At 36.5% G+C, this 23,959-nt stretch overlaps 1 protein-coding gene across 4 annotated transcripts in view; it reads left to right on the forward strand.

Annotated features, from left to right (window-relative positions):
* Positions 1–23,959, forward strand: part of LOC114046192 (rho guanine nucleotide exchange factor 7) — a 317,431-nt gene that overhangs the window by 227,449 nt on the left and 66,023 nt on the right. For all 4 annotated transcript variants that reach the window (XM_027866436.1, XM_027866435.1, XM_027866438.1 and 1 more), the window contains one exon: positions 6,820–6,942. In XM_027866436.1, the coding sequence (XP_027722237.1) occupies positions 6,820–6,942 (123 nt within the window). The remainder of the gene's footprint in view (positions 1–6,819; positions 6,943–23,959) is intronic.

A 23,959-nucleotide genomic window follows, 5' to 3' on the forward strand; every position in this document is an offset into this window, starting at 1 on the left:
TGTACTTACTAAATTAAGTTGAACACTTTGTAGAACATGGCTTGACTTGAGATATGTTATATGGAGTTTATTGCTCATACTAGATGAGCAATAAATCCTCCAAAAGTCAGGAACCACATCTTATTTAAATTTGGTTTTTATACCTACTGTAGGTAGGTATTTTGTATTTAGTAAGTCCTTAATATACAAGGAGATAGCTGTGATTTGGTTTGGGCAAAAAAAAAAGAGCATTGAATTTGGAGTGAAGGCCTGGGTTCCAGTTCTGTCTTTGCTCCCTAGTAGCCATTTGATTTTAAGTAATCTCTGAATTTTTCTTTTTCTCTATAAAATGGAGATAATGATAATTTTATTGCATTCCTCGTGGTTTTGAGAGTCAAAGAGATAATGTATATAAAGCACTTTGCAAAGTGTGAGGTGATAATAAATGTCAGTTATTAATGACAATAGCATGTTTGTTGAATTTGAATTCTACTCAATATTTTTATCAAATTTGCAGTTCTTTGTGTGTTAAGAAGCCACTTTGGAACAGGATGAATTTGTTTTTCTGTCCTACTGTTTCCTTTAGTATAGTGGTTAGAAAATTAATGGAATATCCTTTCACTTTGGATAAACCACTTATTAGAAGAGATAATCAATTTTACTCTATCCCTGCCAACAATGGCACTTATATATTCACAGCTTTAGTTAGACTTTGGCAGATCTAATTATAGACTTGTATTTTCTGTGGATGTAAAAATATTGAACAAAGGCATTTTTGTTTGCTATATTATAGCCCTAGTTGGCATATTGAAATCAGAAATCCTTTGCTTAATAGCAAAATGAGTTGGTAAATAAGCTTGATGTTTAGCTGTGAAAGTAATCTTTGATTTATGATAACAGAGTTTCACTGAGAAATCTTGGTTTCTGTGTCTGTGATGGGAGGAAAGTTTTTTCTATCCTCAGCTTAGAGATTTATTAACAAGTGGCATAGTATGAAAATCAGGTGTCTTGGAAGAATGATTTTTCCAGGTTAAGTGTTCTTATCACTTCAGTAACTAAGACTTGTAACCCTTCCTCCTTGAGGAAAGGCAGTAAATCAAGCAGTTTTAAAACCAATTTTAAAGGAAAACTTTTTTTAAAAAAATTAAGTACCTTTGTGCTTTATCATAACTGAAAATATTGAATTTAGTATAAGTTGTTCTTGATATGAGGTCATAATTTATGAACAACAACAACAGTGCTTTTATTATACTCATTTTAGGAACTATTAAAGTCTGTGAGGCTCTTTGTTCTTTGTTTAGTGACCCCATACTTCTGTGCATTTTTAGCTGTCAGCTGTCATTTCAGTCAGTCAGCAAGCTTTTATGAAGTACTTACTTTGTATCAGTCAGTGTCTTAAGGCCTGGGGGTTACAAAGAAAGGCAAAAACAGATCCAGTTCTTAAGGAGCTGACATTCTAATGAGGAAGACCACATATAATTAACTAGGTACAGACAAGATATGTACTGTGTAAGTAGAAGGCAGTTCCAGAGAGGAAAGCATTAGCGACTAGAAGGGAGAGAAGAGACTAGGAAAGGCTTCTGTAAGAGACTGTGTGTTGAGCTGAGTCTTGAAGGAAGGGAGGGAGGTCTGGAAGTAGAGATGAGAAGGGAAAGCATTCTAGGCGTGGGGGGAGCCAGTGTAAAGGCATGGATCCTTGAAATGATGTGTCACGGTGAGGAATAACTCAAAGGCCATTGTTGCTAGATCATAGAGTACGTTGAAGAGAGGTAATGGCTGAGAAGACTGGATAGGTAAGAATAGACCAGGTTGCGTAAAGTTCCAAACTCCAAACAGAAGAATTTGTATTTGATCTTAGAGGTTCTAGGGAGCTACTGAAGTTAATTGAATAAGAAGATGGTAAGATCAGACCTGTACTTTAAGAAGATCAATCCGACAGCTGAGTGGAAGATGTATTAGAGACTTGAGGCATGAAGACCAATCAGAAGATTATTATGGTAGTAGTCCAGGTGTGAGATGATGAGGACTTGCACTAGGACACTGGAGAGTTAGAAGAGAGAAGTTGGAAGAGAGAAGCGGGTATATGTTTTGAAGGTAGAAATGATAAAACCTGGGAACATATTGGGTGTGTATGATGATTATAAATGATGAAATGATGATTACAGTGAAATTGGGAGCCCGAAGGATGGGGAGGATAGTGATACCATTGACAGTAGAGAGGACTGGAAGAAAGGGGAGAGGTTTTGGGGAAAGATAGTAAGTTCTGTTTTAGACATGTTAAAATGCCTCTGGGATTTTAGTTTTAAGTTTAAGATTTCTAAGTGACATTTGGTGATGTGGGTCTGTAGCTCAAATGGAGAACTAGGGCTTACTGATGTAGCATTTACTTACAAAAAGATGATAATTGAGTCCATGGGAACTGTTGAGATCACCGGGTGAAAGATTATAGAAGAAAAATGGGTGTTTAGGACAGATTTTAAGGAAAGAGGGTTTGATATAAATGAAGACTCAACAGAGGATACACGAGTATCAGACTGGAAAGTGTTGAACCAAGAGAAAGTCCAGAGAAGGAGGAAATGATCAGCAGTGTCAAATGCTAATGGAGAGGTCAAGAGGGATGAATATTGAAGGGGAGGAACATTAGATTTGACAGTTTAGAGGTCATTGATAACTTTAGTGAGTATTTGAATGATGAGGTCAAAACCAAAATTGCAGAGAATTTTGAAGAGTGAGAGGAGAGGAATTGGAGTCACTAGTATGAACAACTTTCTTAAGGAATTTAGTTTTGAAGAAGAGGAGAGCTATAGTGTAACTAGCAGATATAGTACGATCCAATGAATTTTTTAATGGATGGGGAAGACATGAACATATTTATAGGAAGAAGGGAGAGATTGAAGATAAGAGTGGGAATGAGAGTTGGGGCAATCTGGAAATGACATAGAATAGGAACAAAGGAACATGTAGAGATGGCCTGGGCAAGGAAAGGACCATTTCTTTATCAAATGTGATGGGGAAAGATGTGAGATAGTGGAGTAAAATCAGCATTTTTGTTGAGCTTTCCCAAACACACCCCTCTCTCACAACTTAAAAAAGGGCATCAAACTGAACTCTGAATGAGAAAAGCAACAAAAAGAGTGAATCATTTTTCTAGCCTGGAGCAGCTTAGAAAGACAGAAAGAGAAGTCTGCAGATACTGAGGTTGGTGTTGACTGGGAGAATGGTGCTGCAGCAGAAGCTGTACCAGCTATGTGCTACAGTAGTAGCAGTTACAGGGAAAAATGCCCAGGGACTATAAGGGGAATGAACACTTGGTCAGAAAGAGATTCTAGAGGACCCCCATACTAACACTGGGTGCAGGAGAGGGTATCATTTAACAGCCTGTTGCCTATTACCCAGTACTAGATCTCAGTTCCAGGAGTGGTCACGGTCACAGAGAACCTACCTGAGTAAGGACCAGAGTACAGACCAGGAGGGCAGATTGCAAATCTGGAATATACTGTTTTGAAAGCACTGATAACTTATAGGCCTCTCACTGATCTGTGAAAGCAAAAAGAAGTTCATAAAAGACAGAAACTAAGGCCTGACCTCCTCCATTTCCCCCCATCCTCAGAGGTGAGCAGAGCCTAACACTAATATAAATCCAAAGTCAAAATATAGGCTAGAAAATGTACCTGATCATAAGAAATTGCTATTGTGACGGGAAGCTCAAGACACAAACTCAGAAAAAGACAGTGATAAAAACATCTAAATGTGCAAAATATCAAAGGAAAATGTAGATTGGACACAAATTCAACAAAAATTTTTAATAGCGTTCAAAACTTTTTCTTCAGTTGGAAATTTGTCTAAAGAGAGATTGACTTCAACCTGAGGTAAATGACAAATGGCTTCAGCATTGATTGATGATGATCTGTTGAGAACACTAAAGTGTTTAGCCCATCTCTCCAGGATCATGTCTTTGTCACTAATCAGTATGGCTCCTTCAGCTCTTAGTAGTTGAGATACACCAGCATGGTGTGCCCTCATCAGAGAAGGTGCTGTGCTGTATGAGCAAGGCAGAATTGCAGTAGCTCAAAAAGAATGTGAGATGTACCAATTTAGAGAATCTGCCCCAGATGTTCACATGAACTATTTATGCCCAACCTGTGGTAGAGCATCCTGAGCTCATATTGATGTGATCAGCCATATCGGTTGAGCACACTATAAATTGACTCTTAACATAGCAGTGTCATTTTGGTCGTCTTCAAGAACAAAGGACAACAACAAGTGAACCAACCAACCAGCCAACCATATTACCAACAAACCCAGAAGGAAGAAATAGAGAAATTCCATTTAAAATAACTGCAAACAGTATAAAATACTTGGGAGTCTTCTTGCCAGGACACATGCAGGAATTATATGAACACAATTACGAAATGCTCAACAAATAAAGACATATCTAAATAATAGGAGAAATATCAATTGCTTATGCAATATAATAAAATATAATGCAATATATGCAATATATTAAATATATAAATATAATGCAATATAATAAAAATCGTGATACTACCTAAATTAGTTTACTTATGTAGTACCATGCCAATTAAACTACCAAAGAACTAACTTAGAGAACTAGAAAAAACAAAACAAAACAAAATTCATATGGAAGAACAAAAGGTTAAGATTATTAAGGTAATCAAGGAAAAAAAAATGAAGTGAGGAAGCCTAGCAGTACTGGATCTCAAACTGTACTACCAAGTAGTAATCATCAAAACAGTTTGGTACTAGATAATAAATAAGAGTGGTGGATCAATGGAATAGATTAGGTACACAACATACAGAAGTAAATTAGCATAGTAACCTGGTGTTTGATAAGCCTAAAGATCTCAGCTATTGGGGCAAAAACTCACTATTGACAAAAAATATTGGGAGCACTAGAAAGTAATTTGGCAGAAACTGGGCATAAAACAACATCTTACACTATACACCAAGATGAGTTCAAAATGAGTACATGATTTAGACCTGAAGGGTGATATCTTATACTCAGGGGAGCACAGAAGAAATTACTTATTGAATGTATAGATAGGGAGAGGGTCATGACCAAACAATATATAGAGAGGTCCACAGGAGGTAAAATGGATAATTTTGATTGCATAAAATTAAAATGTTTTTGCACAAGCAAAACCAATGTAGCCATGTTTAGAAGGAAAGCAGGAAAATGGAAATTTTTTCTAGTAAGTTTTTCTGATAAAGTTAACATTTCTCAAATATATAGAGAACAAAACCAAATTTGTAAAACAGGAGCAATTCTCCTATTGTTAAATGGTCAAAAGATACAAACAAGCAGTTTTTAGAAGAGAAAACTCAAACAATTAATAGACTTTTGAAAAAATGCTCTAAATCACTAATAACTAGAGAAATACACTGTTAAACACTTCATGCCAATCAGATTCACTTAAGATGACAGAAAAGGAAACCAACATGCTGGAGGGGATGTGGGAAAATAGGTACACTAATGCACTGTTGGTGGAGTTGTGGACTAGTCCATTCCTGAGAACAATTGGGAACTATACTCTTTGACTTAGTAATACTGCTACTAGGTCTATACCCCAAAGAGATAAAAGAAAAAGGCAAAGGAACCATATGTACAAATATATTTAAAGCACCTCTTTTTGTGGTGGTAAAGATTGAAAAATGAAGGGATTGCCCACCAATTGGGGAATGGCTGAACATGTTGTGGTATATGATTGTGATGGAATACTATTGTGCTGTAAGAAATGATGGAGAAAATGGTTTCAGAAAAACCTGGGAAGATATACATGAACTGATGGCCAAGTCAAGTGAACAGAACCTGGAGAACAATGTACACAGTAACAGCAGTATTGTAAGGGATAATCAGCTGTGAAAGACTTAGTTACTCTGATCAGTGTAATGATCCACCACAACTTCAAAGGATTCATGATGTAAAATGCTTATCTACCTGTGGAGAGAGAACTGATGAGCTCAGAATTTAGATTGAAGCATATTTTTCCCTTTATTTTTCTTTGTAAACCCCCCCCCCCACCAACATGGCAAATTTGGAAGTATGATTTGCATGACTTTATACACACACACACACACCCACACACACACACAGTAGGTATCATATTTCTTGCCTTCCTAATGGGTAGGGGAAGAAGTTGGCAGGAGAGAGAGATTTTGGAACTGAAAATAAAAATAAATTAGGTAACACATATCAACTGAAAATGAGTGATAGAGGATGTGATGGCACAAGATGTCTGAGTGCTGAGAGATAGGGAAAACAGGAGATGTAAGAAGAGAAGGAGAGAGTTTGACAGTGGCTTCATTGTTTTGGCAAAGAATGAAGTGACACCTTTACCTGAGAAGTCTGGAGGAGGGAATATATGGGTGGCTTGAGGAGAGATGAGATTTAGAACAATCACTATGGGTTAGTGAATTTCTGAGAAAAAACAGATAAATAAGTAACTTTATAAATAAGCAACTATTTAATATCACATTCTAAAGTAAGGCTTTGTGGTAGTTATTTTGTTTAGTATTTACAAGTCTTCTAGCTTCATAACTCTTTTTTTCCCTCCACATGGTTGAGATTACTGGTAGTTTAACTACTGGATGAATAGGAAATTACTTATTACTTTGTTTAATCAGTAGTTTTGTGAGCATAATTATTCTTCTATATTTAAGCAGAAATCAAATTTTGTGGTGCATCTTTTTTTTTATAATGATAAGTTAGATCAGATGAGAGCTTCTTGCCTAAATGTTGTATTTTTACTGTTAAGCACCTTCTCTTTTGATTTTGAAACTTATGATTATTTTATTTTATTTCATGTTGTTTATCTCTAGGTTGCCTGAAGCTCAGCAGAGAGTTGGAGGCTGCTTTCTAAATCTGATGCCACAAATGAAAACTTTGTACCTTGCATACTGTGCCAATCACCCCTCAGCAGTAAATGTTCTCACAGAACACAGGTATGTAGTTTTCTGAGTTCAAGGCAATTAAGAACCCTTGGCTCTCTGGCCCTATCCCTTCTGCCCAAAAACACAAAAAGTAAATGTTATCTTTGAATGTTGCTCCTTGGGGTGCCTTGAAATGGCACACTTGGATATAAAGCTAGTAATAAGTTGTCTGGGAAGGTAGTTGAATTTGGTTAATTTAGGAGTGGGAATGTGGTAGAGTGGATAAAATTATCTTTAAAAAAAGCTCATGCACATCCCTTGAATTGTCTTTTGCAAAGCTGTCTCATTTTATGTAATATTTACATTCTCCAAAAATTTTTGGTATATTAAATTTTAGCTAATCAAATCTTATTTTTGTATTGACATAAATAATCTCTGAAATGATAATTTGTTTTCATTTCCCTTTAGTTTTCTTTTTCTAGTTACTCTAGCATTCTCAGGTCATAGCTTCTCAAATAAATGCACTAGGAGGAATTTCTTATTCTTTAAAGGAATCTTCAAAAAACTGAAATAAAAACCGTTAACTGCCCAGGGTGATCAACATCCGTAGATGGTTTTATTTGTGAATTTGGATTTTTTTTTTTAAACCAAGTTCAGGTCATTGTACATAGTGGTTGTATATAGTACAGCTCTTTAATACCATAGGTCTAAGGTGGTATTTTATGTCTTTGCCCATATTAACATTATGGTGGGGTTTTATTGTAACTATCTTTGGTAAGGAAGCAAGGTGCTTAAATTATGCTCTGTGGTCTGAAATATACACAGTTCTTTTGGTATCTTTTTCAAGACCCTGTGATAAAACAAACAATGCATTTTATAAGGACCTGTATTATAGAGCACTATGCTAGGTGTCTAGAAGTTACAAAGTTTCAATAATGCATAATTCCTGCCCTGAAAGAGATTGTAGTAAGTATGTGGATATGACACCAAAACAAAGTACTTTTGAGATGTCTGAGGGGGAAAGCTGTTTTTATATTGCAAAATGGGGATAGAGGCATTTTGTTTAAGAATATTCTGTCTAGGGGCAGCTAGGTGGCACAGTGGATAGAGCACCAGCCTTGGAGTCAAGAGGACCTGAGTTCAAATTCGGCCTCAGACCAAACACTTGACACTTACTAGCTATGTGACCCTGGGCAAGTCACTTAACCCCAACTGCCTGAAAAAAAAAGAATAATCTGTCCTTAAAAATAGCTACAACTAATCCCTTTCTATGATCCTCATCCTTAAGGAACTAGAACAACTTCTGCCAACACTATCTGAAAGAGTTCTTTCCCTCACCCCTCAGGACCTATAAGTATCAGAAAGCCCTTCCTACTCATCATATCTGACTCTTTCTACCAAGCTTCTAAATGAACAAGTGGAAATATTCAACTCAAGAGTAATTGTCCCCTTACAACCCTTCACTTAGTACCATAATCCCTTGAAGAGCTAACCTAGGTTTAGGACGTCTCTCCACCCTTGAATGTAGTAGACTTGTGTCACTGGATCATTGAGTGAATGAAGGAAAAAGCATTTACTAAGCACTTACTGTGTGCCACACACTGTACTAAATGTTGGGGATACAAATAGAAGAAGATAGTCCCTATTCTCAAGATGCTCACAATTCAATTAGGGCAGATAATACTTGTGGGAGAGTCCAGCTGTAGGGCAGATGGAAAGGCCTGAAGGCCCGAAAGGTTCAGTTACAAGGCCAGGAGTCCTTATGACGTTTGGTGGTATCTACTGGAGTGGTGAAGCAGCCCAGTGTTGTTGGGAAGGGTAAGTGGATCAAAGAGTTAGCGTATAGAGGTGGCTCTGGATTCTCTCTGACAGGTCTGCGGATCGTAATTCAGTGTCTAGCCTGGACAGGAAAAGGGAAAGAAAGAATGGCTGGGGAAGATTACTGTGGGCTTTTAGTTGAGGGTGTTGGGATAAATGAACCTCTAGAAAATGTGTACCAAACACCCCCAGTCAGAATTTGGAAGGCCATTTTCTCTTAGAAACAATGCTATGTGGTGGTTAGGTTCGATGATAATACCAGTATTGTGATTCAGCTGAATTTTGGGTAAATTGGCTTTTATGTGCTCTCCTGGCACCCATAACCACCATGAATAATGTTATTTGTATGAGAAAATGCATTGTTTTATCTTTCTGCTCCATTAGAGTTTGAGGAGATTGAGGTGCTAGAGAGACATTCATTTGCTGGAAAACAGCAATTGGACATGTAGTGCAAGAATTTAGGAGAGACTGGGATTGCATATATAGATTTGGGAGACATCTGCATAGAGATGACAATCAAAGTCATGGAATTAGATGAGATCACCAAGGGAAATCATGTAAGGAAGAGAAGGACAGTATTAGGGATATTTGGGGTATACCTTTGGGATAGACCACTCATGTCAATAACAATGTCATTATTTTCCTATGGAAACTGTTATAAGTAACATCATCACCAGCAGCTAAAATAGTAACAATAATATCTTACATTTGCATAACCCAGTTTATAAAATGCTTTCATGTATTATTTTGATGCTTCAAAAAATCTGTGATTTCACTGCTGTGGACATACTGCCTGTGAAAGTTGTAGTTCATCTGAGATCTTCACAGATAGTTAAAATAAGTTGTTGTTTTAAGTATGTTTTATTGATACGTTTTGTCATTTCTTGTTGTACAATAATTTTCTATTACACTCGTATAAATATCCCGTTACACTCATATACCACAGTATTTCCCAAGTGGATGCCCACTTGATTTCCAGTTCTTTATTTCCACAAAGAGTGTTGCTTATCAGTATTTTGGTTTCGTGAGTTGTTGTGGGCAAAACATTCATTATTTAGGGGCCAATCTTTTGGTGTTGTACCTTTTTAAATTAGGCTAGGTTCCTTCTTGGAAGACTAGTCCATCATCAGACTTGAACTCAAAGCCTTTGGAGTGTGTTAGGAGCTACCACAGCTTATCTTGCTTTGGGATAGCTTTGGAAAATCCAGTCACATCCCCATCACACATCACAGGGCATTTCAGGAGGATTTTAACAAAGACTTTATACATTTTAACAACAACAAGGACCTGTAATTTCTAGGTGGAAATTCTTTGATTGTGGCAGTTTGCAACCTATATATAGCTTAGGGTCTTAGAGACTCTATGACCATAAGCTCAGAGAAGTTGTGACTTCCCCACATTGACACAGCTTATAAATATCGAGGTTCGCCTGGGCTGTGCTGTTCTGATTGGTGAGTCAGGGAGCAGAGACTCCGGTAGCCCACTATGTTGTGCCAACCCCAGGCTTCCAGCCGTCCACTCAGATGATGATTTTAGTGCCATTGATCTTGCTTCCGCAAGCATCTATCTTGTCTCACACCTCCTCCATCACCCAGGCTGTAATCAAATAAGTGCTGCTTCTGGAAGGGTATGCCAGATTGCCGATAGGGGCCCCCACTCAGCATTTCTGGGTCACCGCTCCCCTGTAGCTCTTCAAGCACAAAGACTGTCTCACTTTTTTATTTGTATCCCCATTGCTTAGCATAGTGTTTGGCACATATATGCATCATTGCATGCATGTTATTCATTCAGAAGTAGAATTTGAATACAAGTCTTCCTCTTTCCATTTTGGCATGTGGCCTCTTTCCCCACATCTTATCTAATTGTAAATGACATTTGGTTTCTAGAGTACTATTTGTAATATATAGTACAGCAGAACTATTGCTTAGCTGCATTATAAATGTAGCTCATATGGTGAGCTACTCTTGCTCCTTGTTTGAATTTTTGCAACTGATAAGAGGTGGGAACCTGGGCTGACAGGAAATAGTGTCTGAAAGCCACAGAGAGCAGTGCATGGGGTATGCTGGTAGCCCCTCAGTGGTTTCTGGACACCCCTTTCTGTGGACAAACTAGTATTTCATATGCATCCAAACCATAGTGAAATGTATCCAGCTAGAAGCTGTGATGAGTTGAGCTATCTACAAGGATCACCTTGTCTGTTCTAGACACATGCAAAGAAATGAAGTACTTTTGTAAATTTTTAGGAGCTTCCTTTGAGGGGAGGGGTGGTGTAAAAATAAGCAGGGTCCTAGAATTGTATCTCACAGCCTCTAAATGACATAAAATAGAATTTTATGCACTCTTCTTATAACCTTACTTTCATTTTTTATCAACATTTCTATGGCAAAGTGCATTCTTAGCTCCAAACTTATAACTTGGAGATAAACTTTTGGAACGTGATCCATTAGGTACTGACTGCACATTATTATTTGACTTTATAGGGTTACTTGGGAGCAAGAACTAGATTTTTACCCCACCTCTAATTTCAGATATCATGAGGCTTTCACCTACTTAGATTCTAGTTCATTGTTTTGAAAATTTTACTGAGTTGTGATAGATGGAGGGTTGAAATGAGATTTAGGGTTTTTAATTTTTGGTTCTCACTTCATTTTGTGACTTGGGGCAAATTACTCAACCCTCTTTGTCTCTTAGTAAGTTTTATGGCCTTCCCTTGGAAAGATACTGTATTGATTAATTAATTGGTGCCTATGAATTGAAACCTTTGAGGTTTTTTTTTTCCCTGATGAAGGCCTGCTGTGAAACATGAGGGAATTTTTATTGTTAGTATTTATTACATTGCTCCAAAGCAACTTATGATCTCACTTCTCAGCAATCTTGTCTCTGTCATATATTGGACAGAATGTTGCCATTTCTTGCCATTCACACTGAGCCTCAAAGCTTTTGTCTTATTCCTGGTGCTTTGAGTGGTCTTTTAAGTGAATGATGATGACCTTAGTATGCTTGCTTCTCATATCTGCTTGTTGAGTTACTGCTTGGATTTGAAGATATTATTTCATTGAGTTTATATATTGACTTGATTTACTGAATTTGGTAGCAAAGTATTTTAATTCTTTCTTACTATAGATTATGCATTTATGGAATGACCTATATCATCTCCAAATGGAAGAGGGGAAAACATTTACTTCTGCTGGGTGAAAATTTCTAGCATTGTATGTTTTGATGATAACTACAATATGTTTTCACACAGATGCAAAACAAATATTCGTAAAGCACAGATTAGATCATGACATTCCCTTTCTCAAGAAACTTCTGTGGCTCTCTGTTTCCTTTATTCAGTCAATCCTCTTACATTTATTAAGCGTCTTCTATGGGCTAGGCACTGTGATAAGCTCTGAGATACAAAGAAAGGGAAATATTCTATCCCTGCTGTCAAGGAGTTCACAGTCTAAGGAGGAGACAAAATACAAACAATTTATATATATACAGAAAATACACATACAGATAAATTGAGGCTAATCTCAGAAGGAAGGCACTAAGACTGAGAAAGACTAGAAGAGACTTCTTTCAGAAGATGGGATTTTAGCAAAGACGTGAAGGAAGCTATGAAAACTAGGAATCAGACATGAGGAGGGAGAAGATTCTGAGTGTGGGAGCTGGAGAGAGGTGCAGCAAGTGAAAGTGCTTGAAGTCAAGAGGTGAAACATCTTGTTTGTAGAACAGCCAAGAGCCCAGTGTCACTAAATTGCAGAGTACCTAAAGAGGAGTAAGGTGTAAGTAAATTGGAAAGGTAGGAAAGGGCCAGGTGATGAGGGGCTTTGAAAGTCAAATAGAGAATTTTATATTTGATCCTGAAGGTAAACAGGAAGCCACTAGAGTTTATTGAATTGGTGGGTGAGTGGGAGGTGATATGATTAGAGCTACATTTTAGGAAGATCAGTTTGGTAGTAGAGTGGGCAGAGAGACTTGAGACAGGGAGACTGACTCTCATGTTGCTGTAGTAGTCCAGGCATGAGGTAATGAGGACCTGCAGCGTGACAGTGATCAAAGGCGAGGAGGGGATGTGTACTAAAGATGTTATGAAGGTAGAAATGAAGAGACTTGGCCCCTGCTGGGATATGGAGGGATGAGAGTGTTTGGAGATGACAACAAAGTTGTGAGCCTAGGAAACTGGGAGGATGAACCCTTGGCAGTGCCAGAGAAATTAGGTGGAGGAGAAGGTTTTGGAAACAAGACAGAAGTGTTAAATTTAAAGTGTTTAGGGGGACATCCAGTTCAAGATGTCTATAAGGCAGTTAGAAATTTGAAATTGGGGGTTGGGAGAGAGGTTAGGTCTGAATAGGTAGATCTGAGAATTATCTGCATAGAGATGGTAATGATAATTGAATCTGTGGGATTTGATATCACTGAGCAAAGTAGTATAGAAGGGAAAAAGGACTCAGGATAGAGCCTTGATGGATGCCCATTATTTTTAGCGGGCTTGGTGTCGATGAAGATCTCACAAAAGAAACAGAAGGAATGTTTCAATAGCCAGGAGGAAAAGTAGGAGAACTTAGACAATTTAGAGAGAAGAGTGTGTCAAAAGGGAGAGGGTGATAGTGTCAGAGGCTGTAGGGAGGCCAAAAAGGATAAGGACTGAGAAAAAACTTAGGAAGTGGTTTGTAAGAGCCACTGGGGTGGGTGGGAGAGTGAATCAATTAGGGAGGCATAATGGGTTTGCCTTCCCACAGTAAGGGTTTAATTGAGATTATGTAACATAAATTTGTAGTGAACCCTGTCAGCAAAGTTTGGTGATTTTCTGCAGCTTCATTCATCAGCATGTAAGCGTGAAAGCAGCTAGTGGTGGGAGTTATCGAAGGCTAGGGTTTTCGCAGAGCAAAGATCTTTGATAGCATAAAGGGGCAAGGGACTTGAGAGAAGAGGATAACGTACAATTGAACTGGTTTACCTGAGGTCCAGATGGGAAGAACTGAGGGGTGGAGATGTTGGAGGTCAAGGTGAGAATAAAGAACAGGGTCCTTTAGTCTAAAATACAAATTCCTCAGACTGGTATTTAAATTATCCCAATCCCCGGTACATGGTGGGAGCTCAGTAAATGCTTAGTAATTGATTCTATATTATGGGTCTCACCTATCTTCCCAAGTTTATTTAAAACATTCTACCTTCCAGGAAAACTTGCTTACTAGCTGTTGCTGAAACTAGGTGGTGCAGTGGATAGAGCACTGGGCCAGGAGGCAGGAAGACCTGAATTCAAATCCAGCATCAGATACTCTGTGTGACCTTTATCTCTATTTGCCTCAGTTTCCTTTCTGTGAAATGGGAATAATAATAGTACCTACCTTTAAGAGTTATTGTAAAGAAGTTAGCACATTGCTTGCTGCAGACTAAGCATTATATAAATGTTATCATTATTTTACTTATCATTATTCCATTTCCTATTGTTTTGCCTTTGAAAATGTTCCTTAAGCCTAAGAGGAAGTTCCTCCATCACTTCTTAAAATTATTAATGCTTTCTCCCTCCTCATATTATTTTTTTTACTTGAGTCCATTCATGTATTCCACTTTCTCAACCCTCCTGCCCCCAGGAAAATGTAAGTTACTTGAGGGCTGAGACAATTTTTAATTTTTGCTTTTGCCTTCCCTGTCTCCTACACTCCTCTCAGAGGCTAACGCAGTGGCTTACCGCTTGGTTGGTGCTTAAAAATGTTTTGGAGTTAATTGGATTGATTCCCATAAATATCTTGGAGTTGCTTGTGGCTTTTCTCTGATAATGATTTGGTTGTATTGCAAATCTTTGAATGCCACCAAACCATCTAGGGGAGCATAATTATAAGGCCTCTAAATTATTGATTTACATTTCATAGAAAGAGCTTTAACCTGGGGAAGCTGGCGACAACATACTTTACCCAAAATAAAAGATTCAATTCTTGGTTTTGAGGCTTTTGTTAGTTGTTGTATAAATAATAAAAATCCTTTAATAACTAATTCCAGGTGCATTTGAAACAGTAATTTAATACTGTTTGATTCAAATACACACAATTAACATTATTGCTTAGAGGTTTATACTATATTCACCTTTGTCAATTTGACATTTTTGTAACTTTGATCATTTTCATGTCATGTTAGATTGTAAAAATTAGACACTAGTATAATATTAGTAGTTATATTGACAGCTGTGCAATATAGGTTTAATTTCATAATGTAAGAAGTTTGTGCAGGATAAATTTCTATAGACCTTATGCAGTGGTTTAACTGCTATCAATTAATAGCTCAATAAGGATTTATTTAACACTTAGTATGTCTAGCATTATGCTATTATGGGTGATTTAAAAATACGTGGAATAGTCTTTGCCCACAGGCTTATAGCAAGGGGTGAGATGAAATTAGAGAATAGCAATGGAAAAGGGGCTGGCTCTTGGCATCAAAAGATCTGGATTGTTATCCTGTCTCTCCAACTCTGCCAAAATGAAACAAGGTTGTGATCTTCTTGAGGCTGAAAGACTTTCTCTTTATTCTGTTTGTTTGTTTTACCATAATTCCTTGATCAAAGTAGGTCTTAATAAATGTTTATTAAGGGGAAAGAGACTTAAAGGTCACCTACCAGGGCTTTACAGAGAAAGCAAGGATTTTAAGGGTGACTGTGGCTGTTCATTGCATCTATGGTGGTGAAATATAATCCATTAACCATATTTTTTAAAATATCCTTTGAATGTATGAGTTGAGAGTGTTTTTGGTCCAGACCAGGCAGACTAGGGGGTCCTACCTAGACTTATCTCTAGGGCAAGGAGAGGATGAAGGAGATAACTCAGTGGAAATCTGTGTTGTAGAAACCACGGGATCTGCTTTGATTGAAGGCCAAAGAACTACAGAGAGATGATATGGTTGTGTGGGAAGATCCCTGGACTTGAAGTCAGAGGAAAAGAAATCAAACCTGAACTCTGTTATTTACCTGACAAACCACTTCCCCTTTCTGAGCCTCAGTTTCCTCATCTATAACATGAAGAGGTTGGACTAGATCATGGGGCTCTGAGATCCTTTCCAACTTGTAATTCCTGATCCTGTATACCTTATGTAACACCTTCTCTGCTCATTTCCGTTTTCCTCCCTCTGTTGGAGCTCAGGAGCATTGTTTCTTCATTCTTCATATGACTTGTTTCTCAAGACCTTCACCATCTCGATAATTCTCTTTATATATATTCTACTTTATCCGCTAGCATGTAAGCTATTTGAGGGCAAGCACTGTTTTATTTTTCAATACCTAGCACAGTGCCTAGCACACAGTAGACACTTAATAAATACTGGTTCAATTGAATTATTAATGTCCCTCCTAAAATATGTTGCTGAGAACTGGATGTTCTAATCTAAACATCACCTGACAAGTGTAGAGTTTAGTAAGGTAATCACTTCCTAGGTTTTGGTTACTGTATTTCTAGTTAAATGGCTTCAAGGTTGCATTGGAACATTTTGAATCCCTTGTCACACAAAGGAATCGGCTTGTATACAGTCTATTAAATTCCTAGGTCTTTTTCACATGGCCTGTTTCTATGTTCAGATGTTTCAGAAATAATCATTCAAGTTCTCTAAATATATATTGCACACACCACAAGAAACTTTCAGGGAATTTACAGGAGGGAGGGAGGGAGAGAGAGAGAGAAAGAAAGAGAGAGAGAGAGAGAGAGAGAGAGAGAGAGAGAGAGAGATATGTATATGTGTATATATGTATGTATATACATATATGTATATGTGTATATATGTATGTATATACATATATGCATACTCTACCACCTTGTATTAAACTATATATGTGTATAGTGTTTTAATACAAGATGGTAGAGTGTGCATATGTATATGTAGACATGTACACATATGCATATGTGTATACATACATATATGTATACATGATTTAATACAGGGTGGTACAGTGTGAGTGATGGAGCAAAGACAGATAATGAAACATGTCCTTGGGATAATTTTAAGGAGGAAATGTTTTCAGTTTGGGGGAGAATATTGGTTAAAGAGTATATTGTTGAAGGAATGAGGGAGGATAATGTGACATACTACTAGAAATGCAGTTTGGAACCAGTGAAGTTAGATAACATGTGCAAGTTTACTCAGAGCCAGAATTTTAATCCAGATGTATAATTAAATTTTAAATTGTTTTAAATTAAGTGTTTATTCCATTACTACAAGCTGCCTTCCTAGGTTTCTGTCCTTTTAGCCTTTGATTGTGGGCAGCAGTGAAAAGAGGACCAGTGAAAATTTTATGACATAAATATCACCTTTGTATGCATTTTTATTTAGAATATCTAATATATGTCTGAAGTCCTTGCTTGGAAATTTATCAAATCAAGCCACTGGTTTTTAAACAAATAAATGCATGGAAGATAGCATTTATACATCCTTTGCTTAGTAAGACTGAAATCAGTTTTGATTTTGTCACCTCATGCAGTTATGTAACATAATTATACATTAATAAAATTTAGTATGATGTTTTTTAGAGTTACAGGGCAGTGTAGTAGATAGAGGGCTGGCCTCAAAGCCAGTAAGGCCTACATTGAAGTCCTCAAGGCTAGCCTTGGACATATTCCAGCTGTGTGGCCTTGGGCAAGGCCCTGGACCTGTCAATACTCCTGACAACTTACGACTGTAAGTTGCAGAGAAGGTGCCAACCTGCATTGGTGGAGGGAGTGCCTTGGAGTGCCTTATGTGAGATCCCTTTGTCCGTGAAATCACAGATCCAGTCTCCTTCTCGCTGTTCGTTCTTTTACATGTATTTAAAATGATATTCATTCTCTAATACTGATAATGCAATCAGTTCAGGAGAGTAAGTAATTCCCAAGCTCCCATCGTTGTCCCCTGTGCACTTTCATAGGATCATGACTTTAGAGCAGTATAGGACCTCAGAGGCCATCTAGACTAATTTCTTTATTTTACAGACAAGGAAATTGAAGCACGAGAAGGTTTAATAACTTGTTCAAGGCCACCCGCACACCAGAAGGGAGAATTTGATCACATGTCCTCAGACTATTGAGAACCAGTGCTTTTTCCACTATACTATGTTGTCTCCTCTGTAGAAGTATGGAAAAGCATGAAGGATCAAGGATCATCTAATTTTCGTTTGATTAATGAACAGTCTTTCCAAACTTGTTAACAAGGATTATAAAAGTTCTAGAGCTTGTTGTAGTTCTGAAGGAAATTTTAAGTTTAACTCTGTTTTTAGCCAGCAGTCAAGGATTTCTCTTTAATTAAGAGAGGAAATGTTTTCTCTCTGGCTTTTCTTTCTCTTCTAACAACACTCCATATCTCTGTTTTTCTTGATTCCAACATTTTTGATAGACCTATACAAAATCTTTTCATGTCAAATAAGCATTTGAAGGAAAATTACATACTATCCCTTTTTGGTTTTCTAAATCTTGTGCATATTGCTAACTCAGAATAGTCTGTAAAAGTTGAGTGCTTTTAATGTAATATGATTACTAAGTGAGGCAGAGGTGAAAATTTAAGGCATTCGCTCCTGATTGGTTCTGTTTGTATTCATTTAAGTTATTTTATGTTTTTGTTTGCTTGCAATTTGTATACTCTGATGACATGCCAAAATTTTACTTGGAAAAATGAACCTATGTAAAATGCAAAATGAAACAAATGCTTTTAGAATTTATCTACTTAAACATTTTTAAAGGCAGTTTTCTAAATAGTTACTATGCTGGCGTTCTTCCTATATCTGAAGGTAGAATTTTTAATACTTTGAAAAATTTTTTTTCTTGCTTCAAATTACTGTTATTATTTCCTTAATAGCAAATGAAAAGTATTTGGAAAGACATTTTCAGAAATGGTTCCCAAGTTTTTGCATTGCACCTGTCATGGAGGGACATGCCTATGAAATGATGCTGTCCGGATGTTTTTAAAATATATGAAATGTAATGCCTGAGAAGCACTGATAATAAGGCTTTTTAGGGTCAGGGTCATAAGCAGTTCTCTGCCTGTAGAAATTTTGAGTCCTTTTAGAAGACAGAGGTATCCTTTAACACCTTGGAACTTAAACCCTTTAGTCATATGGTTGGAGGAGTGAACTAATAACAGATAGCAAAGCAGTTTCAAAGCAATTGAAGTCTCTCCATATGAAACAGAAAGAAATAAGTTTGTTCTTCATATAATACTGAAGTGGATTGTCTATTTAAGGTTATTTGTAAAGTTTCACAAGTAAAAAGAAAATTCTAGATTATTGTGTCTCTCCTTGCAGAAGTATTGAACTTTTTAGCAAATTTAAGAGAACTTATAATACTATACAAGTACATTTTCAAAGCAAGACATATAGATCAGGAAATAGGAAAATCCATACATGCTGCCTGTTTCCTCAGAACTTTAAAAGGAAATTGTTAATTTACCCTACCTACTTCTGCCACTACAGTATTTTTTAAAATAATAGTCTGACAGTATTTTACTTTTCATTAAGTTACACTGTGGTAAGCAGAAACATACAGAAGAACGAGTCTTTATTTTTATGAAGTTGGCAATCTTATTCTTTTAAAAGATTTCCTAATCTTTTTAGTAGTAGTGTTATTTTCAGTGCAGTTAGGATTTTAGCAGTGGTCTCTTATTCAAAAAGTTATTAAAATAGAGAAAGAATCAATGCTTTAGACAGTTAAGGTAAAAGCTATATATTGATCTTTCTGGCAAAATTCCTTATTAAAATCTGAGGATGAACTCAAGTCTTTTAGGGCAAAGATATTCTCTAATAACTGTTGGTTGAATTGATTTGCCTTAATGTTTCTTTAGCATTCTGCTGCGATTCATATTATAGGGTCAAAGTGAATACTGGAGACTTGAAATAAAAGATACATCATGTTTTGCCTTTGTTTTTTTTTTTAAAGCATTGATTTCCCTGAAACTTGAGTTGTCTTCCTAGGAATAGCGAAAAGAATTCTGAACCAGGAATCAGGAGTTCTTTGCTCTGCTACTTAATAGCTATATGATGGTTGAGACACGAACTCTCTGAATCTCAGTGACCTCATTTTAAAAAATGAACAAACTGCCTCATATAGTTGTTGGGAGGATCAGATGAGAGAAAGTACTCTATCATATAACTTGTGCTTCAGTTTCTCAGCCTGTAAAATGAGGACAATAATAGCACCTACGGGATTGTTGTAAGGATCAAATAAGATAATGCATGCAAAGTGATTGTTCAAACAAAAAGTACTATGTAAATATTAGCTGTTGCTATTAGCATTCATTAATATAGAAGTCTGAATGATGAAAAATACATGTCTGTTTCAAGCTCTTTGTTTATCAGCAGGAGCAGAAAGTTGGTTAATCTGTATTAAAAATACTTTGCTTGTCTTTTTCGATAGGACTTAGAACGGGAAGGGACCTCAGAGAGAGTTCAGTACAAACCTCCCCCCTTATTTTGCTGATGAGGAAACTGAGGCCAAGATGTTAAGTTATTTGCTCAGTGTCACATCCCTGTAGCAGAGGTGGATTCAAATTGAGGTCCTGTGAATTCGGATTTAGCACTCTTTTCTGTACTGTGAATGGATGGATATATGTGTTGAGATAGTGAAGTAAACAAAAAAGACAAAACTTTTTGAGACACTATTTTGAGTTAGGTAAAATAAACTCAGTGATGATAAAAATGAATTCACTGAGTAGAGAGTAACAGATGAAGAAAAAAACAGCTTGATAATCAGACAGATGTTACAGTTGCCTTATAAACTGTTTAATTTCTTTAGTTCAACTATTTTAGTAATTTGTAACTATTTGAAAGATCTACTCATGTTCAATGTAATTTTTTATCTTTTCTGAGAAGCTGTGTTCCTTTCCATGCCTAGTTTTTAGTAAACTAGTTAGTTTAAAGCAAATCATTCTTTTTTGATGTATTAATTATGGAGTGCCATTGTTTCTGAGGTCAAATAAAAGTCACCATTTTAGTATGTCTCCCACCCTTCTCACCTTCATTGATATATTACATTTTCATCAAGTAGGGTTTTTTTTTTAAATTCACCTATATACTGGGACAGAATAACCTGAAAAAATCATCCAAAAGGCAGTTTCTATATTCTTGAAATTTGTGTTGTAAAATTGTAAATCAATTTATTTGAGTAAATTCAGTATTTGATACAATTGGAATAGAATCCAGTAGTTGAATAGTGTTCAACAGGTATTCTGGATGAGGCTTCCGGTTTCTAAAAAAAAGCAAAGATTTTCTTTCTCTATGCTTCCCCCCTCCCCTGCCCCCAACTGGCATCAAAGAACTTGTATTCAAATGCTACCTCTGAGCCTGATTACCTGTGTGACGTATTGGGGAAGCTAGTTAATCTCCCTGGACCTCAGTTTCCTTATATGCAAAATGAAAGGGGTAGGACTAGATGGTTTTTGAGGTCCATTTCAGCTCTAGAACTCTGATCTTTGTAGATTTTTCACTAATTCTATCAACCACTCTTCTATCAACTAGTCATATCAGTCACCAAATATTTATTAAATGTCTACTATGTGCCAGGCACTGTTTATTATTGAACTGAGTGGAAAAATCGAACCAGTCATTTAAAAAAAATCTCTTCCTGTATCTAAGTATTACCAAATTTGAGATTCTAAAAATAAATTGAGGACTACAGAACTGTTTTAAAATTTTAAAACATTAAAGCACTTTGAAAAGCAAATGAAAATCTTAAAATATTGTTCTTATTTATAATTTGACCAATTATAAAATAATATAAAGAATGTGTCCAATTAGAGGATACTAGAACTTACTTTATATAGTAATTTATAGCTACAAAGTACTTTCATGTGTATTACCTCTTTGAAACTTCGTAACAGCTATGTGTCCTAGGCAGGACGGTATTATTATCCCTGCTTTTACCAGTGGTAAAATAGGGTCAGAGAGGTTGTGACTTACCTAAGGCTACACAGCAAATTACAGAACAGGTTTGGGTATTTTATAGCCTAATAAGAAATACCAATTATATGAAATTTCTACGTAAGAACATTGTCGTGTTTCTAGTAATTAAAAAAAAAAGAATCAAAAGCGCTTATTAAGTACCCAGTATGAGCTAGACATTGTGCTAAGCACAGGGAATAAAGACAAAAGTAAACCTCTCTGTCATTAAGGAGGTTTCAGTCTGTGGTAGGATGAGTGTGTGTATGTTTTATATATGAACTGTCTGCCTTTTTAGGTATAACACAAGTACCTAGGTTCAGTGTTCCTGGCTTTGGACTTGAACACAGGCTTTGAGGCTGTGAATATATTCTGCCATACTGGCTCCTAATCTGCATTGGTGGAGGGACTTTTTGCTCACTAAGTTTCCCTATACAAGTGAAATCTCAGATCTAGAGCAGTAATAGTAACAATAACAACTGTTATTCCTTTGTTACTGTTAGCACATTTTTTCACAATAACACTGTAATGAGAAACTGTGGTATTAGAGCAGGAAGAGACGCAAGTTGGCAGAGTGGATAGAACATAAAACTTGGTCAGAGAAAGACCAGAGTTCAGTTCCTGCTTCAGGCTCTCAATAACTTTGTCAAATACTTCATATTGCTCAGCGTCAATTTCCTTATATGGAAAATGGGGATAATCATAGCATCTACTTCACAGGATTGTTGTGAGGGTAAATTGAAATAATAAAAGTAAAGCATGACATAAATGTTAACTTTTAGTGCTGGAGTATGTATATACACACCCACACAATATATACATATATGTGGAATGTATATGTGTTATATATACAGAATTATACATATGTATGTGTATTGTACATAGACACATGTACTTACACACATATGTTTATAATGCATAGATATATTACATATAATGGAGTGAGGAAAGGCGTTTTTGGTGGGGAAAGTTAACTTAGTTTTTAGAGAAGGGAGAAATTTGTCCTGAAATTAAAATCTTTTGGAACCAGTAACATTTCGAGAAACTCTTAGGGCTTTAAAGGGAATGTTTTTCAAGTGTATGCTGTGTTTATCCCCTGTACCATTACCTTAATAGCTATTTTGATAAATCTGTGAAACTTAAACATAGTATTTACTCAAAATAACTGGAGCATAGAATACAGATAATTTTCTGAGTCAGGAAACTCTTTGTCCCTCCTCCACTTGGTATATCCCAGAGCCTTACAGTGTGCCGGCTGATGTCATTCTTTGAGAAACAGTCCTAAAGTAAGGAGCCATCAAAGCTCAGTCCCAAAGAATTCAGAGCCCTAAAAAGGCAGAAAAGTCACTAGAGGAGCCAAGAACTCCCCCCAGATTTGTCAAGATGCGTTGCCTGTGTGCCCTCCTCAGACCTATAAGCAGTGAGAGCTCACAGTCTGTCTACTACAAACCAAGCCCAGCTTCAGGAGTGTAAGTCTTATATTTATTTGGCTTTTGGAAGTAGTTGGGTATTTACTCCTTTTTAAAATGTAGTTGATTATGAGCTTTTAGATTTACTGGTCTCATATTATAAACATAAAAACTCTATTTACCTAACATTTTTTAAAATGGTGAGACCACTGTGAAAGGTATTATCGCTCTCTAGTGGGGATCAACAATGTAATTCTAAAATGTTGGATTGGGGACTTTGCCTTTGGTAGAGTAGGAGTCAGTGGTTGGCTTAGAAGAAACCTCAACAAAGTTTAAGACTTACTTGAGTTCTCAAGGTCATTTTGGCATGGATATTTTAAAAATTTTTCTAGTACAAACTATCCTAACATTTTCTTAATACTGTAGAACCACCAATTCTATGAACAGCTTAACTAAAATTTATTTGCCCTAAATCCATTTACCTTGATTAAATCAGCTGTGATATATGTTCATGCCAAACAATTGAACAAATTGCAGCTTTAATAATTTATACCATAAAATGATTTAAACCCCCCCCAGCATTTTGTTACTTTTTGCTCAGCTAAATGATGATCTATTTTGTATGCTCCCTTTGTTTCTTTTCTGTGACTCACAGTGTCATTTCAGTAAATACAGAGGAGAGATACACTGTACAGTACTTTCTAGTGCCAGTAGAAATTAAGTGAACAGAAAAGAGCCATTGTCTTTTCAAAAGAGCTGTGAGCAAGATGCATTGTGTTGTTTTTTTTTAATTCAGCAAAGAAGTAAATAAATAAAATTAACTCAATGACCTGCAAATGATTTTAAAACTCTCATTGGCCTGCTTAACAGCCATAGCTTCTAGCATTGTATAAAAACCTTATTCCTCCTCATCTAGACATTTACTGCTGAAAATCTAGTTTTGTTTTCAAACAGGACTTTCCCTTAGTTTCAGTGCTGTCTTTACCAGATATGGAAT

The sequence above is a fragment of the Vombatus ursinus genome, unplaced genomic scaffold (genome assembly GCF_900497805.2).
Source record: "Vombatus ursinus unplaced genomic scaffold, bare-nosed wombat genome assembly UNPS02014781.1, whole genome shotgun sequence".
NCBI classification, from domain to species: domain Eukaryota; kingdom Metazoa; phylum Chordata; class Mammalia; order Diprotodontia; family Vombatidae; genus Vombatus; species Vombatus ursinus.